At 46.6% G+C, this 20,516-nt stretch overlaps 1 protein-coding gene and 1 long non-coding RNA gene across 2 annotated transcripts; one reads left to right on the top strand and one right to left on the bottom strand.

The window, feature by feature from the left end:
- Positions 1-553: 553 nt before the first annotated feature.
- Positions 554-2,076, bottom strand: LOC117842447 (senescence-specific cysteine protease SAG39). Its single transcript, XM_034722911.2, has 2 exons — positions 1,473-2,076; positions 554-1,392 (listed from the first exon to the last, which is right to left on the bottom strand). Exons 1-2 carry the CDS (start codon positions 2,047-2,049, stop codon positions 779-781), a joined length of 1,191 nt encoding a protein of 396 aa, XP_034578802.1. The 5' UTR covers positions 2,050-2,076; the 3' UTR covers positions 554-778.
- Positions 2,077-2,695: 619 nt separating this feature from the next.
- LOC117843110 (uncharacterized) lies at positions 2,696-6,389 on the top strand. The gene is made up of 2 exons (XR_004637604.2): positions 2,696-4,272; positions 5,466-6,389. It is a non-coding gene; the product is annotated as an uncharacterized lncRNA (long non-coding RNA).
- Positions 6,390-20,516: the final 14,127 nt, after the last annotated feature.

The raw sequence follows: 20,516 nt of genomic DNA, 5'->3' as shown, positions 1-20,516 counted from the left end.
TTGTTGTCGTAGAACTCTGTGACATGTCAAGATGCATGCATGCTCTCCACATATGTTCAAGGATTTTATTGACTCCTTTTAATATTGTAGATGTTAACATATTTTTATATAAATTTGATTAAAAGCAAGACAAGTTTGACTTAAACAAAGCTTAACTGAACTACAATTTTGAATGAAGAGCGCTTGTTTATTTAAGCATGCCTCCTATACCTTGGGTGCTAGAAATAAAATCGCGACCGATGTGAACAGACCGCAAGAGCTAGCCATGGTTGTCTAGGAGGGGTTAGCGGAGGAGGTCTTTCTGTGTGTATCCGACCAGCAACTCTGAGATTTCTTACAAGTGGGAGGTTGCTAGGCGACGGTGGAAGCTGGGATGAAGGAACGAGCAAGATCAGTCTTAAATGGGCTGTCCCTGACCTAGCATGGCCCTAGCACTATACAACGCGGCACTATTAGGCACGGCACTATAAGATAAGATGTCCTAATTGTACAGTGCCGTCCAAAACATTTGAATGACACAGGTCACTTGAACATATCCAACTTTTCGTACATATGGTAAAAAACACCTCCCTTATTTATTTATTTATTTATAAGCAAGCTAGGATGCATGTCAGCACCCCCATACAATCTTTACAACGATATATTACGTGCACACACACGCAGCACGTGTGTGCACGTGAGTACATAGCGAGGCACGTACGGTGCAACTACATGTGCACGTAAGGATGATCATGGATACATGCATGGCTCGGAGGTGCATGCATGGCGATCGATCAAATCAGATGATAGGGAAGCTGGGGCGCACCGCGAGGCCGCACAATCCCAACGGCGGCGAGTCCCTGAGGAGGTAGACGAAGCCGTTGTCGCCCCACTTGGCGCTCCACGAGTTCTTGCCGATCCAGTACTTGGTCCCGTCGGGCTTGGTCCCGTACCCGACGAGGGCCAGCGCGTGGTTCTGCGCTGTCTTGCACGCCCCTTTGTTGTAGACGCCGGAAATGGAGCAGCCGGCGTCGTACACGCCGTCGATGTAGTGCTGGAAGCAGGGGTCGTTGTGGTCGAAGGCCACGGCCACGGGCTGCCGCGCCACCGCCTCCATGATCGCCTCCTCGTCGCCGCGCGGCAGCAGCTTGTAGCTGCTTAGCGTCGCCTCCGCCGGCTTCCCCTCCTGGCAGGTGCCGTTCTTGTCCGTGTAGGGGTACGCCGCCGCCGACGTGATGCCGCCGTTCTGGATCACCCACTTGAAGGCCCTGTCCATCCACCCGCCGCCGCAGCCCTTGTCGAGGGTGTCGCAGTCCACGAGCTGCTGCTCCGACAGCACCGGCGGCGGGTCACCGGTGCTGATCGCCTTCGCGCTCTCTATCGTCGCCGCCGCGACGAACGCCCAGCAAGACGCTGATGGTAGATTATAGACACTCAGTTATAATTAGCTTGCATTCATTTGGATGTTAGTTTCATTAAAATGGCCTACTTACAGCACCATGCATTGAACCCGACTGGAGTGACGACGCCTTCGGCCCTCCAATCGACGCTCGGAGGCAGCAGCGCTGTCAGGTTTGCACGACGCGGCGGCTCTTCTTCATCAACGGCGGCGAGCTGGTGGAGGTCACCGCCATGGACGCCGCCACCCTCGTGGACGGGGCCAGCGCGAGTGGTGATCATCATCATCTCCTCCTTCTCCGACGTCGGGTCGCCGTTGCTGCCACCGTACATGGCCATGAACTCGTCGTGGGTGAGGTCGGTGAACGGGGTCTCGCCGAGGCGGTAGCTCATCCGGCTGTCCCGGTTCGCCGCCTCGATGAACTCCATGTTGCTCCGGTACACCTCGAACCGGCGAAGCTTCTCCTCCTCGGTGGCGTACGACCGGCCGTGCGCCGCCATCCACCCATGGAACCTCCCCAGCATCAGCAGTGCCTCACCGTCCAAGCCATGGTCGTCGAGGGTACGTGAAGCTGATGAAGCCAGCAGGGAGGGGATGAAGAATGCGGCTGCCACCAGTAGCGGCAGCAGAGCGAGAGCCATGGATGAGGACGACGAGCGCATGGAAGCCATGTCCGATATGGATGCTTAGCTACCTTTGGGTACAGCCCATTTATAGAGGCCCGGCGACGATAGATCTCACTACTGATATGATTGACGTCCTCCTCTTGCATTGGTGTGCTGTCTTTTTCCATAGACTCCTAGAGTGAGCCTCATATCACATGCTGGCAAATAAACCACGCGGTCCGGTCACCGTCTTCTCGTTGTCTCCGTCACTTTTTTTTTTGCCGAGAGTTGATTGAGCATGGCAAAGATTTTTTATCGAGTGCCCGACAAAAAACACATGACAAAGAACTGTTTGCCGTTAAAATTTATGCCGTGTGATGTTTGCTAAGTGTTTTTTGGGCTTTGCCGAGTGCCCACTCAGCAAATTAAAGCTCTTGTTTCCAATAGTGCGCCGAAAACACTAGATCTTTTTTAGGCATAATTCATGGATAACAGGATTTGAAGGATCTTGGTGGGTACAGTGGCATCTTTCACACCTTCACTACCACACCAGCGACATACATAAGTGCTTAATTCCCTCCAAGTCCTTGTAGTTTAAACTAAATGAAAGAAGAGTATATATCAACCTCATGGAAGAAAAGAGCCGGCGTCAAGTGCACTTAATTTTTTGAGATTAACAATATTAAAAATATGAGATTAGAAATTATGATATGCAACAAGTACACAAAAATAAGATCTTTTTTTCTTTGGGGTACTCCTTTGTCTCACAACAAGGTTTAGCTTCTTCTTCTATTTTTAAATGGGAAAGCAATACCTTATTCAAGCATTTTCTTTTCCCCTTACACCTGAATTTTGCTTCGTCCTCTGCCAATCCAAGGATTGCGAGCTCCTTCTCCGCCTCCGACGAGGTCGTTGGATCTTGGGAGTTCGGGCTTGAAAGCTTCTCTCTATAGGCTTCTGGGAGAGACTCTGAGCTGAGCGTAGGCTCCTCCCCCGCCGGTGACCACTTCGGTCCCGACGTCCACAGCTGCCCAGCGGTGGCCACCCTGGCTCCACCGCCCCCCTCCCTTCCCTCCCCTCCTCTAGTTGTCCCTTCGCCCATGCTCCTCTCCATCTTTGTTGGCCAAGATGCTCTCTCGGTGGTGCTTTTTTTGAGTCTGGCCCCTGGTGCCCCCAGCTCTCCTCCTCGGTTTGAGAAGCTTCGCCCGTTCCCTTTGCTCGCCCTGGTGTTCTCTTCTCACGATGAGTTCTCCGTCTTTTGATTTTCGCCCTGGTTTGGCCTTTGCTGCCAAGGCCTATGATCTTCTGGAAATGCCGGTGACTTCTCCCCCGAGCCCTCCTGGCTCTGCCTTTCATTTGCTTGTGTCCTTTAGCAGGAATACCTTCAAGCTTTCTTCTAGCTCGGTCAGCCTCTGCCTCCAGTCGGTTCTTGGAGGCGATGCTCAAGGCTTCAATGTGGTCCAATTTTCTCAGCAGGTCTTCAGGTTCTCTATGTCCTCCAAGTAGGTTGGGTTTTTTTTTTGAAGGGAAACAGGAGGGGTGTGAGCCCCTGCTGATTATATATTAAATATTATAAAGACAGCATAGATTACAAATTAAAGTCTGCTTCAGGAAACAAGAAAAGAAAGAAAGAAGATCATCAAAATTACAAAGTATGATCTAGCCATGAAGTTATCTGTGGTTTCCAGCTTTCTTTTACTCTATGAAATACTTGAGTGAAAAGCAATTTGAAAAATCCAATTGTTCCTTGAATAGTTGGATTGATGCCTTTGAATATAAGATCATTGCGTGCCATCCAAATATCCCAAGACATGAGAATAATGATCTCCATGAAGAAAGGCACATTTATTTGGTTCTTGAAGCTCTCCAAAATTGAGTAAGGTTCTTCATCCGAATTTGGAAATAGTCCCAAAAAAATCCAGCATTCTTGAGAGAAAGGACAATCCATCAGTAGATGAAAGAGGGTCTCCTCGACATTATTTTGGCAAAGGACACAGTTATATGAAGGGAGCACTATATGCTTACGCCTGAGGACATTTTTAGTGCTTAGTCTGTCATGAAGAACCAACCAAAAGAAGACCCTGTGCTTATTTTGACATCTAGATTTCCATAGCCAATTGAAAGCTTGATGAACCTGCCTATGACCTGTTAGATGCCCATAAGCTTTTGATGAGGAAAACCAGGCGTTCCCCCAAATGTACGTCCAGATATCCTGATCAGAGGATAAATGAAGTCCTTCCAAGCTAGCCGCAAGCAAGAGTAGCTGCTGTAATGCTGGAGCAGATAAAGGTACATGAAAGAGTTGCTGTATGTTGTTAATTTCTTGTGCCTTTTGTATTGAGATTTCTTGTTTCTTTGCAAATGAAAGTAGATGAGGATACTCTTGAGCAGGCACACAATTGTCCCATAAGTCAAACCAAAGGGCACAATTGGCACCATTTTGAATTGTGACAGATGCCAATCCTTTATACTTATCCAGTAATTTTAGAACATCTTTCCACCAAAAGGAACCAATCTTCTTGTCCGAGGGCAATTTGCCATTAGGATAATATTTCTCCCAAACCAAGTGAACCCAAGGTATAATCACTTTATTGAAAAACTTATGGAGATATTTCAGCAATAAGGCTTCATTTTGGGTCTGTACATTAAGAACCCCTAGGCCACCTTCCTTTTTTGGCAGACAAACCAATTCCCAGGCCGCTTTTGGAGGTTTCTTATTATTAATGTCTGATCCTCTCCACAGGATGTTTCCTGTATTTGTCAATTTGCTTGTAGACAGATTTAGGCAATAGAAAAGTGCACATATGGAACATGGGCATGGCTGTAAGGATTGAATTTGTAAGTTGTAACCACCCTACTTCAGAAAGAAAAGAAGAAGTGGCCACCAATCTTCTTTCACATCTAGTAACCAATGGTAAGAATTCTTCTACTCTGGGCTTAGTTAAGCCTAGGGGGAGGCCTAAATAAGTGAAGGAAAATTTTCCCATACCACAGCCAAAACTCTGAGAGAGGGCCAGCAATCTCTTTTCTGTGATGGTAATTGGCACCATCATTGATTTATTATAATTGACATGTAATCAATCCTGTAGATTGTGCAAAATCCTGAAGGATAATCTTTAAGTGTTGTAAAGTATTGGAAAGTCCTGATTATGCTGAAGTGGAATCGGCAAGTGCAAGTTACCTTGTCGTTTTGCATTATTGAGCAAAATCTGGAGAAGGTCAGCCCCTAGAACGAATAGTAATGGCGAGAGAGGATCGCCTTGCCGAACTCCTCTTTTACAAGCAAACCTTTTACCTGGGACTCCATTTAAAAGAATTGATGATGTTCTAGAAGAGAAGATATTTGACATCCATTGTAACCAACGTGTGCCAAAACCTTTATGTTTCATTATTTCTAGCATTGCAGCATGTTCGATCCTATCGAAAGCTTTTTCGAAGTCCAATTTAAGAATGATAATTTCCTTCCTTGATTTATGGCATAGGTGCAAATATTCAAAAGCCAAGCAGGTTGGTTTTCTCTGCTTGAATTTGAGGACAGTGTCCAGCTCGGATTTCAGTATTGGGCTTTTTCTTCACAATGATTCGGGATTCTTGCAAGCTTCTAAGTTCTCTAAAAAGGACTCAGGACCCTATTATAATTGGGAGATTGTGCGCTCCAGGGAATCCAGATCTCCCCTCAGGCACTCTCAGGATTCTTTCTCACAGGGTCAGGACCTTTATCCACGCCTTGGTGATCATCGGCGAGTTCGTGCCCTCTTTCCTACTGGTGTTTTCTCTTATGCCAATGTGGTGGAATCTGGACGGTCTTCGGGGAATCACTTTCAACTCACAGGGGCTAATGCTGTTCCAATCGGCCTAAGTATTGTTGTTTCATCTTCCTGTCTCTTCTGACCTTCTTGAGCGTGATAAGATACATTCTTCTGCGCAGCAGGGTTTTCTTGTCATTTGGTGAAGGCCGAGAACTCTCATTTTCCTATTAAGAATCACTTCCAACTTACGGGGGCCAATGCTGTTCCAGTCGGCTCGTTCAAAGCCTCCTCGTCCTCTTTTGGACGTTTTGGACATCCTACGCCTGAGCAGCCTCACCGACCTCTGCAACCGATGTTCCTCCAAGGACTTCGGTATTCCAGCGGCTGGGCTCCGCTGGGTCTCAGAAAGGTCCTCCAAGAATTTCGGTTTTTCATCGACTGGGCCACAGGATTTCAAATTCCTCTCATCGGTCTTGGCCTCGTTCTGGTTTCCATGATAGATCCTCCCGGATTCCACAAAGCTAAAGCAGCAAATATATTGTGACACCAAGTAGTACCAGAAAGCAAAAAGATCTTATTTTTATGTACTTGCTGTTGTAGACCATAATTGCTAATTTCATATTATTTAATACATTTAATCTCAGAAAATTAAGTGCACTTGACGCCGACACTTTTCTTCCATGTGTTTGATATAGAATTTTGTTTCATTTAGTGTAATAAACTATTAGAACTTGGAGGGAATTAAGCATATGTCGCTGGCGTGGTAGCGAAAGGTGTGAAGATACCACCCTACTACTCACCAAGGTTGTTCAAATTCATCCATGAATTATGCAATTGAGATCTACTGTTTTCGCCTGTTTATTTGCCAGCCTGTGATACAAATCTCATTGTAGGGAAAAAAAAAAAGACAGCTAACCAAGAGGACAACAGTCAGTGAGGTTTGCTTGATGCCAGTCAAGTGCTCTAAGCACTAGGTTAGAGGACCTTTTGCTATACATTTTTGTTATTGGTATGAGTATTGCTTTAATTAATTAGATGAGACTCACTATAAGCTAAAAAGATACTCTCTGTGAGACAAAATTCGAGTACTCTTAAAAGCGCATTTATCATTGATGGGCAGGATGGAAAAACATGGTCAGTTGCCTTTGAGTGGTAAAACAATAAGTATTTTTAAAGACATGTCTATATACCACACCTGAACATTTTTTAATTTCCTCTCCATACCCAATTTTTTCGAGCCATTAGATCTCCATCCAATAGTGGATATCTCATCTTGTTCCTGCTACTATGTGTGCACTTCTTTCTGGTAAGAGCCGCTAGATCCACCGCTGCCGTCCACTCCCTCACTAACCCCATCAATGCATGGACCATGGAGGAGCCATTATCGTGTTGCCTCATCACTCCTGTGCCCATCACCTCCACCATATAAACGAAAGAGCTGTGAGTCAAGTCGACAACGACTGTATTAACTCGTGATGTGTATAAGTACATCTACAAGGCAGGGACGTGCGGCAACTAACTCATATCTAGCTGCCCTATTCTAGCGGATCTAACCTGCACGTACAAACTGTTACACCTTAGGGTGGTAATGGACCCTTTAATTTATTCTAGCAAATTTAAACATCGCACACGATAAAGGCCAGACCATAATATTATATGTTTTGAACTAAAAATATGTATGGCTAAGTTGGATTGTGAAGGAGATATGAGAACCATGATCCATTACCACCCCTTGTTACACCGTTACACGTTCACATGCATGGCCAACACGCATATTCCAATAACATTTTTAAACCGGAAAAGCAATACCTTATTCAAACATTTTCTTGTCCCCTCACAGCCAATTTTTGCTTCTTTCTCTTTTCCCAATCCAAGGCGCAAACTCCTCCGCCTTTGATGAGGTTAGGGTTTGGGTTCCCACGAGCTAATCTCTATTGCTGGACCTGTGAAGCTAGTTTTTGTAGTATAATCCGCGAATGAAGTCAATGAATAACTAAGAAGATAACTTGCAAAGGAGAAGGATTAAGTTTTCTTTCAAAGACACAATCATTCCTGCATAGCCATAGCGACCAACAACTAGCAACTGCTTCTAGCACGACTAGTCGTCTCATTTCTTTGCTTATACCCCATAACCAGTTTTCAAACATACACTACACCAAAAATGATTTTTGTTGGCGGCCAAAACACCACTGTGCTGGCGGGTCTAGCACCCACCAGTAATCATGAGCTAGCACAAATGAGCCACCGTGACGGTGGGTGCTCGTCCGCCAGCACAGTGAACCACTGTGCTGGTGAGCAGTTATGTCACCCGCCAGCACAGTTGATTTTTCAAAATAGAAAAAGCTGTTGTGGTGCGCCACCCCACACGTCGTCGCCTGCCGCTGCTGCAGCTCGAGCAGGCCGTCCCACACCGGCATCCCGTGTCGTCGAGGCCGTCCGTGCATGAGAGCGTGCCACCACCCTTCCTACTCGCCGCCGCAGACGCCACCGTGTCCCCACTGTCCGCCTCCTCCTCGTCCTCCGACGCCGTGCCAATGGATGACCTCTACTCATCTGCGGCCTCCTCCACTGTCTCCAGCACCACCACTCCCACCTCCTAGTCCTGGACCATGTCCTTCCTCTTCCTCAGCGCCGGGACCTCACAGCCGCAGCAGTCGCCACCCCAACAGTGCCGGGACCTCATCACCATCCTTAGATCTGCCACATCCTGGAGAGGAGATGTATGGGCGGTGGCAGATCTGAGGAGGGCCCGTGTACCGCCTTTGGCCAGGGAGGCTCCACCTCCGGCCCCGTGCAGTCACCGGGCCTCGCGCGCCGCCGGGTTTCGCATGCCGGTGGCCGAGCCCCGCACGCCGCCGGGCCTCACCTCGCCTCCTCTGGAGCCAGCACGCGCCACCTGGCCTCCGGCCCCGTGCGCCCATGCCTCAGTTGCAATGAGAGAGAGAGAGAGATTGGAGGGGAATAGATTAGGGAGAGGCGTACGTGAGCCGGTGAGGGAAGAATAGAGAAGCATGCAGCTCAGCAGCACTGTGCTGGCGGGTTCTCGCCAGGTGGTATTAGTCACCTTTGTGCTGGCGGATGCTAATCGTGCCCAGCACACTAATTTTCCCATTCCAACACAAATTATTTTTGGCGTAGTGATATGTGATATGCTATGAGGTTGCGGAAGACCTGGGTTTCATGTTTGATGGACTACACTGTGCGTGCAAAATGACAATAAAAAAACAAATGTTGAAAAAAACGTTCAGTGTGCTATAGACAAGTGCTTTTAAAATATTTGTTGTTCTACTACTGGCAACTTTCTTGTCCTGCCCCTACTTAATGAATGCACACTTTAGAGAGTACTAGCTAAGGATAGGATAATGGTCCATTCATTGCCTTTAATTCGTGTGACTATGACTAAAACAACTTGTATTATGGAACTGAAATTGTTTAGAGTTTACCAACAAATTCACTAATAACCAGCTAGTCTCTTTGTGGTTCTTAGGTCAGTCTCACTGCATAGTTTCATTGCACATTTACCTAGATTGAGAACTAGGTAATTGTGCCACATGAGTATCATGAGGATGAAACTTTTCTCTCATCGGATGAAACTTCCTCTATTAATTATCTTTACAAGTCAGCAACTTTGCTGTCGTGGCATTGAATTTAATGCCATGAAACTCCCTATCGAGATGACCTTAGGCTATTCACTCTGCAAGTTTCATGAAGTTTTCATGCACATTAAATACGGTGTCACATTAGCATTTGTGATGACATGGCAAGGTAATTATGAAGAGAGAGAGGGGAAAGGAGTTTCATCAAGATGAAATTATGTATTATGCATTGATTCCAAAAATATGAAACCTGTTGAAACTTAGAGTTTGATTTCATCCGATTGTATCCAATCCCATGCTTGATATAAATGCTATGGCGTGTCTATGAAACCATGTGAGGAAATTTTGCATTGGGGGACACTATTTCGTTCATGAACTGCACTGATACCATGCAATGAAATCACGCGACTGTAGCGCTCTTGGAAACCATGCAATGAAACACCACTGGGAATAGCGTTAGGGCCTGTTTCGATACCGTCGTGCCAGCAGGTCAGCAAATAGGATTGCGTACAGGTTATCTGATGGTGAGAGGCCACCGGCACACTTAATTTTTTATACTACAGTAGGTGTGCCTAAAGGGAATGAGAACCCCTACATAAAACTGTGCATGTGGTTATTTGTTTTTATAAAGAGCAGTCAAATTATGTGGCCAAATTACATATACAGACTATAAAATTATCTTTTCCATTTGATCCACGTGTTATAGTGATAGACGTAACTTTACGTGGAACAAATTTTAAGAAATACTAAATATAATCGAGTATACTCCGTTGCCGGCTATAAACTAGCTTATCTAACCAGCCACCCAAAGAACCGGGCTCCTCGTGGCCTGCTGGCCGCGTCCGTTGCATGCACCAGCTGAGCAGGTTGGAGCACACATTAATTACGGTGATTATGGTAAATAAACACGTAGTTAATTCCGGTTGATTTGTTGACGGTTGTTTCGGGAATTTTGAGTTCACGGTTGTGGCGTGCGTGCAAGCTAGTGGTCTGGGTTACGATAATAAGTGAGCAAGCAAGGTTTGTGTACACGTGCTGCATGTGTACGTGATTTTCTTTTTAATCAGGCATGTTTTTGTGTTAAGAGAACGAGACCATTCTGATATAAACGTAGAACTAGTGCATGCAATATATGGTAAATATTTAGACACTTACAAAAATACACGATATATATGGTAAATATTTAGACACTTACAAAAATACATGATACAGAGAAGAGTGACGACATAGGAAATCGGTACTATATTATGATGAGTTGAATTTACCATTAAATCGTTAAGAGAATGCGGATGCCACGAGACGATAATTAGGATGGAGAGTTACTACAATCTTGTGTGTTTTCAAGAAACCAATTACTATAATAACGGAACAAATTTACCATGAATTAGTCACGAGAATTTGGAAGTCACAAGGCGATAATTATAAATTTAGGATGTAGAATTACCACAATTTTGAGTCGTCAAGCTGTTACCAAGGGACCAGTTACTGTAATGACCAGGGGACAAGAAATGTTTACAAGAATTTGGATGACGAGAAACAATAATTAGGAGAATAATTAGGAGGGGGAGTTACCACTTTTTCATCAAGCAACCAATTACTACATTAAGGAGACGAATTTACCATAACATAACATATTTACAAGAAGTCAAACAAAATAATGGAACAGAAGTTTTTGACACACGATCTGCTATAAACTTCAAGATCGAACTCTTTTACGATACACAATACTACTACTTAGTAGTATATAGTATATATAAGATCTAAATGTTCATAACTATAGATGATTTAGTAATTATTACCTTTTAAACTTTATGCGTGTCAAAAATAAAATTTTAGTCCTGTCATTTGGGTTACTATGATATCCTTATACGACATATACTACTCATGCATACTACCTATACTACAACTTAAGGTTCTTGTAGTATACAATTAATCTCAACCGTTGGATCCTTACATACGAGTCCTTTTCGAACAGTAGTATAAGGTAGTATTGTGTACCGTAAAATACCTCTATATATATACTTGGCTCGGAAAGAGTTATTTTCAGGCTGACTTTTCTATTTTTTGAATTTCTGGATTTATTTATCTAAAGCTAAAGCAGCAAATATATTGTGACACCAAGTAGTACCAGAAAGCAAAAAGATCTTATTTTTATGTACTTGCTGTTGTAGACCATAATTGCTAATTTCATATTATTTAATACATTTAATCTCAGAAAATTAAGTGCACTTGACGCCGACACTTTTCTTCCATGTGTTTGATATAGAATTTTGTTTCATTTAGTGTAATAAACTATTAGAACTTGGAGGGAATTAAGCATACGTCGCTGGCGTGGTAGAGAAAGGTGTGAAGATACCACCCTACTACTCACCAAGGTTCTTCAAATTCATCCATGAATTATGCAATTGAGATCTACTGTTTTCGCCTGTTTATTTGCCAGCCTGTGATACAAATCTCATTGTAGGGAAAAAAAAAAGACAGCTAACCAAGAGGACAACAGTCAGTGAGGTTTGCTTGATGCCAGTCAAGTGCTCTAACCACTAGGTTAGAGGACCTTTCGCTATACATTTTTGTTATTGGTATGAGTATTGCTTTAATTAATTAGATGAGACTCACTATAAGCTAAAAAGATACTCTCTGTAAGACAAAATTCGAGTACTCTTAAAAGCGCATTTATCATTGATGGGCAGGATGGAAAAACATGGTCAGTTTCCTTTGAGTGGTAAAACAATAAGTATTTTTAAAGACATGTTTGTATACCACACCTGAACATTTTTTAATTTCCTCTCCATACCCAATTTTTTCGGACCATTAGATCTCCATCCAATAGTGGATATCTCATCTTGTTCCTGTGTTTGGTAGAGCTCCACGCAGCTCCAGATCCTCAAAAACAGCTCTGCTCTAGATTTTTTCAGCCAAACGGTTTTAGATCCAACAACTCCACCACGGATCTGCTCCACGAAAACGGTGGATCTACCCTCAGATCCATGGAGTTGGTGGAGTTGGAGGAAATTACCCACCACTGCCACTCATTAGTGGAAAATGACCGGTTCGTTCTATTTCTTCACAGCTTCCTCTCGCGCTGCCATGGCCGCGCCCCGCTCGCCGCAGCCCCACCGCGCCCCGCCCGCCGGACCGCCACCCCGTACCCGCCGGAGCACCGCCCCGCCCGTTGGAGCGCCGTCTTGCTTCGCCGGCGGCCCGCGCGCCCCACCCGCTCGAGCGCCGTCCCGCCCGCCGGCGCCCCATCCCGCACCCGCCCGCCTGGCCACCGGCGGGGCCACGCCTGCCAGCACGCCGCCTGCCGGAGCGCCGTCCCGCCCGCCGGAGCCCCGCCCCACACCCGGCCGCCGGTGAGGCCGTGCCCGCCCGCCGCCCCGCTTCGCCCGTCGGAGCACCGCCCCGCACCCGGTCGCCTGGCCGCCGGCGCGGCCGCGCCCGCCCGCGCGCACGAGGTCGCCTGGCCGCCGGCGTGGCCGCTAGCCCGCCAGTGCGCGCGAGGCCGCCGGCGAGGCCGTGCCCTCCAGCACCTCAACCATGCGTGCAACAGCGTCAGGAAGGAGATATTTTTTATTCTGATGAATGGGCCCAAATTGCCAGTGAGATAAAAGACAAGAATGGAGTTGTACCAAACGCTTTTTGAGATATTAGATTCACGGTGGAGCAGCTCTATGGTGGAGCTAGCTGGATCTATGGATTTGGAGCTATTTTTTCAGAGCTGGAGCTCTACCAAACAGGCCCATATGCACTTCTTTCTGGTAAGAGCCGCTAGATCCACCGCTGCCGTCCACTCCCTCACTAACCCCATCAATGCATGGACCATGGAGGAGCCATTATCGTGTTGCCTCATCACTCCTGTGCCCATCACCTCCACCATATAAACGAGAGAGCTGTGAGTCAAGTCGACAACGATTGTATTAACTCGTGATGTGTATAAGTACATCTACAAGGCAGGGACGTGCGGCAACTAACTCATATCTAGCTGCCCTATTCTAGCGGATCTAACCTGCACGTACAAGCTGTTACACCTAGGGGTGGTAATGGACCTTTTAATTTATCCTACGAAATTTAAACAACGTTGGACTCGATAAAGGCCGGACCATAATATTATATGTTTTGAACTAAAAATATGTATGGCTAAGTTGAATTGTGAAGAAGACATGAGAGCCATCATCTATTACCACCCCTTGTTACATCGTTACACGTTCACATGCATGGCCAACACGCATATTCCAATAACATTTTTAAACCAGAAAAGCAATATCTTATTCAAACATTTTCTTGTCCCCTCACAGCCAATTTTTGCTTCTTTCTCTTTTCCCAATCCAAGGCGCAAACTCCTCCGCCTTTGATGAGGTTAGGGTTTGGGTTCCCACGAGCTAATCTCTATTGCTGGACCTGTGAAGCTGGTTTTTTAGTATAATCCGCGAATGAAGCTAATGAATAACTAAGAAGATTTTGTAGGATTAAGTTTTCTTTCAAAGACACAATCATTCCTGCATAGCCATAGCGACCAACAAGTAGCAGCTGCTTCTAGCACACGACTAGTCGTTTCATTTCTTTGCTTATACCCCATAACCAATTTTCAAACATACACTACACCAAAAACGATTTTTGTTGGCGGCCAAAACACCACTATGCCGGCGGGTCTAGCACCCACCAACAATCATGAGCTAGCAGAAATGAGCCACCGTGATAGTGGGTGCTTGTCCACCAGCACAGTGAACCACTGTGCTGGCGGGCGGTTACGTCACCTGCCAGCACAGTTGATTTTTCAAAATAAAAAAAGCTGTTGTGGTGCACTGCCCCGCACGTCGTCGCCTGCCGCTGCTGCAGCTTGAGCAGGCCGTCCCACACTGGCATCCCGCATCGTCGAGGCCGTCCGTGCATGAGAGCACACCACCAGCACCCTTCCTACTCGCCGCCGCAGACGCCGCCGTGTCCCCACTGTCCACCTTCTCCTCGTCCTCTAATGTCGTGCCAATGGACGACCTCTGCTCATCTGCGGCCTCCTCCACCGTCTCCAGCACCACCACTCCCGCCTCCTAGTCCTGGACCATGTCCTTCCTCTTCCTCAGCGCTGGGACCTCACAACCGCAGCAGCCGCCAACCCAACAATGTCGAGACCTCATGACCATCCTCAGATCTGCCACATCCTGAAGAGATGTATGAGCGGTGGCGGATCTGAGGAGGGCCCGTGTGCCGCCTCTAGCCAGGGAGGCTCCACCTCCAGCCCCGTGCGGCCGCCGGGCCTCGCGCGCCGCCGCCTCCGGAGCACCGCCGGGTTTCACGTGCCAGTGGCCGAGCCCCGCACGCCGCCGGGCCTCACCTCGCCTCTTTTGGAGCCAGCACGCGCCGCCTGGCTCCGGCCCCGTGCGCCCATGCCTCGGTTGCAATGGGAGAGAGAGAGAGTGGAGGGGAATAGATTAGGGAGAGGCGTACGTGAGCCGGTGAGGGAAGAATAGAGAAGCATGCAGCTCAGCAGCACTGTGCTAGCGGATCCTCGCCCGGTGGTACTAGTCACCTTTGTGCTGGCGGGTGCCAATCATGCCCAGCATACTAATTTTCTTGTTCCAACACAAATCATTTTTGGCGTAGTTCTATGTGATATGCTATAAGGTTGCGGAAGATCTGAAACCGCATGTTTGATGGACTACACTGTGCGTGCAAAATGACAATCAAAAAACAAATGTTGAAAAAAATGTTCAGTGTGCTATAGACAAGTGCTTTTAAAATATTTGTTGTTCTACCACCGGCAACTTTCTGGTCCTGCCCCTACTTAATGAATGCACACTTTAGAGAGTACTAGCTAAAGATAGGATAATGGTCCATTCATTGCCTTTAATTCGTGTGACTATGACTAAAACAACTTGTATTATGGAACTGAAATTGTTTAGAGTTTACCAACAAATTCACTAATAACCAGCTAGTCTCTTTGTGGTTCTTAGGCCAATCTCAGTACATAGTTTCATTGCACAGTTACCTAGACTGAGAATTAGGTAATTGTGCCAGATGAGTATCATGAGGATGAAACTTTTCTCTCATCGGATGAAACTTCCTCTATTAATTATCTTTACAAGTTAGCAACTTTGCTGACTTGTCATTGAATTTAATGCCATGAAACTCCCATCGAGATGACCTTAGGCTATTCTCCCTGCAAGTTTCATGAAGTTTTCATGCACATTAAATACGGTGTCACATTAGCATTTATGATGACATGGTAAGGTAATTATGAAGAGAGAGAGAGGGGAAAGGAGTTTCATCAAGATGAAACTATGGGCCTGTTTGGATCCATGGACTAAGTTTTAGTCTTACACTTTTAGCTCAAAATTTAGCTCTTGGGATCCAAACGGGAGGGCTAAAAGTGACAAATAGCTAAAATTTTGGAGCTAAATTTCAGCCCCCAAAGAGGCCCTAAAAGGGGCTAAAAGTGATCCTAGACACTCCATACCCCTCCCCTCGCACAGCACCCTAGTCACGCGCCCCTCGCCTCCCCGCACTCTCTCTCTCCCCGCACTCTCTCCTCCCTCCCCGCATGCTCCGCCCAGCCCCGCCTCCTTCGCCCGCCGCCGCCGCCTTACCGACCCCGCCATCTCTGCTCGGCCCCGCCACCTCCGCCTCGCTCCCGCCGCCGCCGGCCACCTCCTTCTCCGCCTCCTTCTCCGCCCCCGCCACCACCTCCTCCTCCGCCTCCTCCGCTGCCGCCTCGACCTCGCCGCCAGCGGCCTCGATGCCACCGGCCACCAGATCTGGGGGCCGCGGCCGCTGCCAGATCTCCGCCTCCTCCTCCGCCCTCTCCGTGTCCTACCGGCGCCGCGTTGGATCCGGGAGGCGGGAGTAGACCCATGTGCTCCCGGTGCCGCGCTGGAGGAGCTGGGCACCGTGGCGGCACTCCCGGCGCCCTCCGTCGCCACGGCCATCTCCGCGGTGGCGGCACTGCTCGGCTCCGCCGGCGGGGACCTCCGGCCTCCACCCGCACCCGCAAGGCCGCCGCCGCCCCGCTCGCCCGATCTCCTCCGTCTCCGGCACCAGGGACTTCTTCGGGAGCTTGCGCCGGAGGGTCGAAGGGCCGCCGCCGCCCCTAGCGCTCGAAGGGCAGCGCGAGCACCGGCGGCTCCGGCTGGTGGAGGAGGCGGTGCAGCACCGCCACGAGGGACTCGACGGAGTCCGCGGGCGTGGCGTGCGCCTTGGTGAGCGCATAGCGGTCCACGCACGGTCGCGGTGAGCAGCACCGCGCGCCCGCGGCACAGCGCGACGGCCTCCTGGTTGTCGAGCTTGGACCCCTTGCACCCCATGGCTAGAGGCTGCTGGTGCGCGAACGGTACAAGTACGACGGAGGCAGCCCTCTCGAGTGGAGTAGAGCAGGCAGTGTATACCGTCCACTATACCCTCCCTCCTTGCATGTGCAATCAATAAATGAGGGTAAATCGGTCATTACAACAAGGAAGACTAAATTTTAGCTCATGGATCCAAACACCCTACAAGGACTAAATTTTAGGGGCTAAATTTTAGGGACTAAACTTTAGCCCATCAACTTTGGATCCAAACACCACCTATGTATTATACACTGATTCCAAGAATATGATTCCTGTTGAAATTTAGAGTTTCATTTCATCCGATCGTGTCCAATCGCATGCTTGATATAAATGCTATGGCGCATCTATGAAACCATGCGAGGAAATTTTGCATTGGGGGATACTATTTCGTTCATGAACTGCACTGAAACCATGCAATGAGATCACGCGACTGTAGCGCTCTTGAAAACCATGCAATGAAACACCACGGGGAATAGCGTTAGGGCCTGTTTCGATACTGTCGTGCCAGCAGGTCAGCAAATAGGATTGCGTACAGGCTGTCGGATGGTGAGAGGCCACCGGCACACTGGCATTAATTTTTTATACTACAGTAGGTGTGCCTAAAGGGAATGAGAACCCCTACATAAAAGGACTGTGCATGTGGTTATTTGTTTTTATAAAGAGCAGTCAAATTATGTGGCCAAATTACATATACGGACTATAAAATTATTCACGTGCTATAGTGATAGACATAACTTTAAGTGGAACAAATTTTAAAAAATACCAAATATAATCGAGTATACTCCGTTGCCGGCTATAGAATAGAATAGCTTATCTAACCAGCCACCCAAAGAACCGGGCTCCTCGTGGCCTGCTGGCCGCGTCCGTTGCATGCACCAGCTGAGCAGGTTGGAGCACACATTAATTACGGTGATTATGGTAAATAAACACGTAGTTAATTCCGGTTGATTAGTTGACGGTTGTTTTGGGAATTTTGAGTTCACGGTTGTGGCGTGCGTGCAAGCTAGTGGTCTGGGTTACGATAATAAGTGAGCAAGCAAGTTTGTGTACACGTGCTGCATGTGTACGTGATTTTCTTTTTAATCAGGCATGTTTTTGTGTTAAGAGAACGAGACCATTCTGATATAAATGTAGAACTAGTGCGTGCAATATATGGTAAATATTTAGGCGCTTATAAAAGTACATGATGCGGATGCCACGAGACGATAATTAGGATGGAGAGTTACTACAATCTTGTGTGTTTTCAAGAAAACAATTAGTATAATAACGGAACAAATTTACCATGATTAGTCACGAGAATTTGGAAGTCATAAGGCGATAATTATAAATTTAGGATGTAGAGTTACCACAATTTTGCGTCAAGCTGTTACCAAGGGACCAGATACTGTAATGACTAGGGGATAAGAAATGTTTACAAGAATTTGGATGACGCAAAACAATAATTAGGAGGGGGAGTTACCACTTTTTCATCAAGCAACCAATTACTACATTAAGGAGACGAATTTACCATAACATAACATATTTACAAGAAGTCAAACAAAATAATGGAACAGAAGTTTTTGACACACGATCTGCTATAAACTTCAAGATCGAACTCTTTTACGATACACAATACTACTACTTAGTAGTATATAGTATATATAAGATCTAAATGTTCATAACTATAGATGATTTAGTAATTATTACCTTTTAAACTTTATGCGTGTCAAAAATAAAATTTTAGTCCTGTCATTTGTGTTCTTTTACTATGATATCCTTATACGACATATACTACTCATGCATACTACCTATACTACAACTTAAGGTTCTTGTAGTATACAATTAATATCAACCGTTGGATCCTTACATACGAGTCCTTTTCGAACAGTAGTATAAGATAGTATTGTGTACCGTAAAATACCTCTATATATATACTGGGCTCGGAAAGAGTTATTTTCGGGCTGACTTTTCTATGTTTTGAATTTCTAGATTTATTTATCTGCACGAAAACAATTCTAGAAATAGGCAGGCTCATTTTCTAAAGCAAGAAAAATATCTAGAAACTTCCAAAAATTTCGAGATAAATCTCAGAGTTGAATTGGGACACAAGGAATCCAAATAAAATACTTGGAATCCATGAAAAAGAATCTAGAGACTTCTAATAAATAGATTTAGCTCTTAGTAAAAAGGAGAATAAATTTCGGAATAAGCTAGAAAATTCTCAGAAGGATTTAGACATCGTCTAAACGCATTATCAAACCTTTTCTTCGTTCATGAAGCACTAAGATGCATTGGCATGAATGCAACACACAGATCAACTTTATTTAATTCTGAAAAATATCCAATTATTTTTCCTATACTACATCTCTTGTCAAGAAAATAAATGTTGGAATTTTTTTAAAATTATGAGAAAATCCTTGTTTAATTATTTTTTTTAATCACATCCAGAAATTCAAAAATTTGAGAATGTGACATGCACGGTGAGATCACAACTAATGCCCTCCAGTAAGAAATGCCCATCTAAGATTTTCATAATTCATAAAGTCAATTTTTTTAAAGATCAACAGCGCAACGATTTTAATGGTATATTAATTATGGAAAAAAACTTCATAATATTAATATATAACCTTCCATTTTATGTATTGTGTTTTGATAAATATTGCGAGTCAAATTATGATACTGGAGACCATATATATTATTTCCTATCATACGATGCAGAAGGGAGGTTTTAATTGTATCTAGATAGGACAACAATAGAGTGTGTGTTTGTCTCCAGGATACCATTATTTTCTATCATTACCGGAAACCTCTAATTTGCCGAGTATTTCTATGTTTGCTGAGTATATTTTCTTGAGCACTCGGCAAAAAGCTCTTTGCCGAGTGCAAAAACAAACACTCGCAAATATAAAAACACTCGGCAAATAAAGGTTTGTCGAGTGTTTTATTTTCTGCACTCAGCAAAGAAAGACTTTGCCGAGTGTTTTATTTTTTGCACTCGAAAAAAAAGAGAAGAAAAAAACAACTTTAGCGAGTGCGGGACACTCGTCAAACAAAGAAAATATCCTATTAATTAACACCCCCACCGGCGGCTCTTCCTCCTCCCTCCTCCCTCCCCTCCTTCTCCCGCCGCCACCTCCCTCATCCCGGCGCTGCCCCGGCCCCCTCCCCTGCATCTCTGCCGCCCCGCCCCTCCCCGGATCCGGCCGTCACCGCGCCCCTCCTCTCGGATCTGGCCGCCCCCTCCCTCCCAGATCCGGGCGGCGGCGGCCAGCAGCGGCGGCTCGAGGGGAGGGGTGGGGGCCCGACAACGCGGCTCGAGGGGACGGGAGGGGACTCCGGCGGCGGCCAGCAGTGGCGGCTCGAGGGGAGGGGAGGGGGCCCTGCAGCAGCGGCTCGAGGGTACGGGAGGGGGCTCCGGCGGCGGCTCGAGGGTACTGGAGGTGAGCTCCTTCTTCTTCCCCCTTTTGTGCAGGGATGTGGTGGCGGCAGCGGCACATGGGAGGTGGAGCCGGCGAAGCAGGCGGTGGTGGTGCTAGCGGAGCTGGCGGAGGTCGGCGGTGGGCGGCGGCCGGTGGTGCTTGTATTTTTTGTTTGCCGGTAGAATTTTACTCTGCCCTGAAATTCTGCAGAATGACGCAATGCTATATCTCACAATTATGCCATTTTACACTTTTCACGGAAATTTGTAACCGAAGAAAAAATAGGACATAATGGTCTTTTGGCCCTCCTAGTTGCCCAACACAGAGAACAATGAATTCACAGTGATAAGGATCAGGTGTCTCCTGTTGCCAAAATCCTTGCTCTCCAAGATCCAACAGCTGAAACATTTTTTGAAAAGGAGCAATGGGGGCGGAGCAAGCCCACCTGAACGTTCATTCAAAGGCACAGCCTGT

Source organism: Setaria viridis, chromosome 2 (genome assembly GCF_005286985.2).
Source record: "Setaria viridis chromosome 2, Setaria_viridis_v4.0, whole genome shotgun sequence".
Lineage (NCBI taxonomy): Eukaryota > Viridiplantae > Streptophyta > Magnoliopsida > Poales > Poaceae > Setaria > Setaria viridis.
This window is presented reverse-complemented; position numbering and strand designations above follow the sequence as displayed.

Bases quoted from the DNA above. Each gene is read 5' to 3' on its own strand.
- LOC117842447 (XM_034722911.2), bottom strand. From the start codon at position 2,049: ATGGCTTCCATGCGCTCGTCGTCCTCATCCATGGCTCTCGCTCTGCTG. The intron at 1,393-1,472 runs GTAAGTAGGCCA...ATCTACCATCAG, and splicing joins CGGGTTCAATGCATGGTGCT to CGTCTTGCTGGGCGTTCGTC.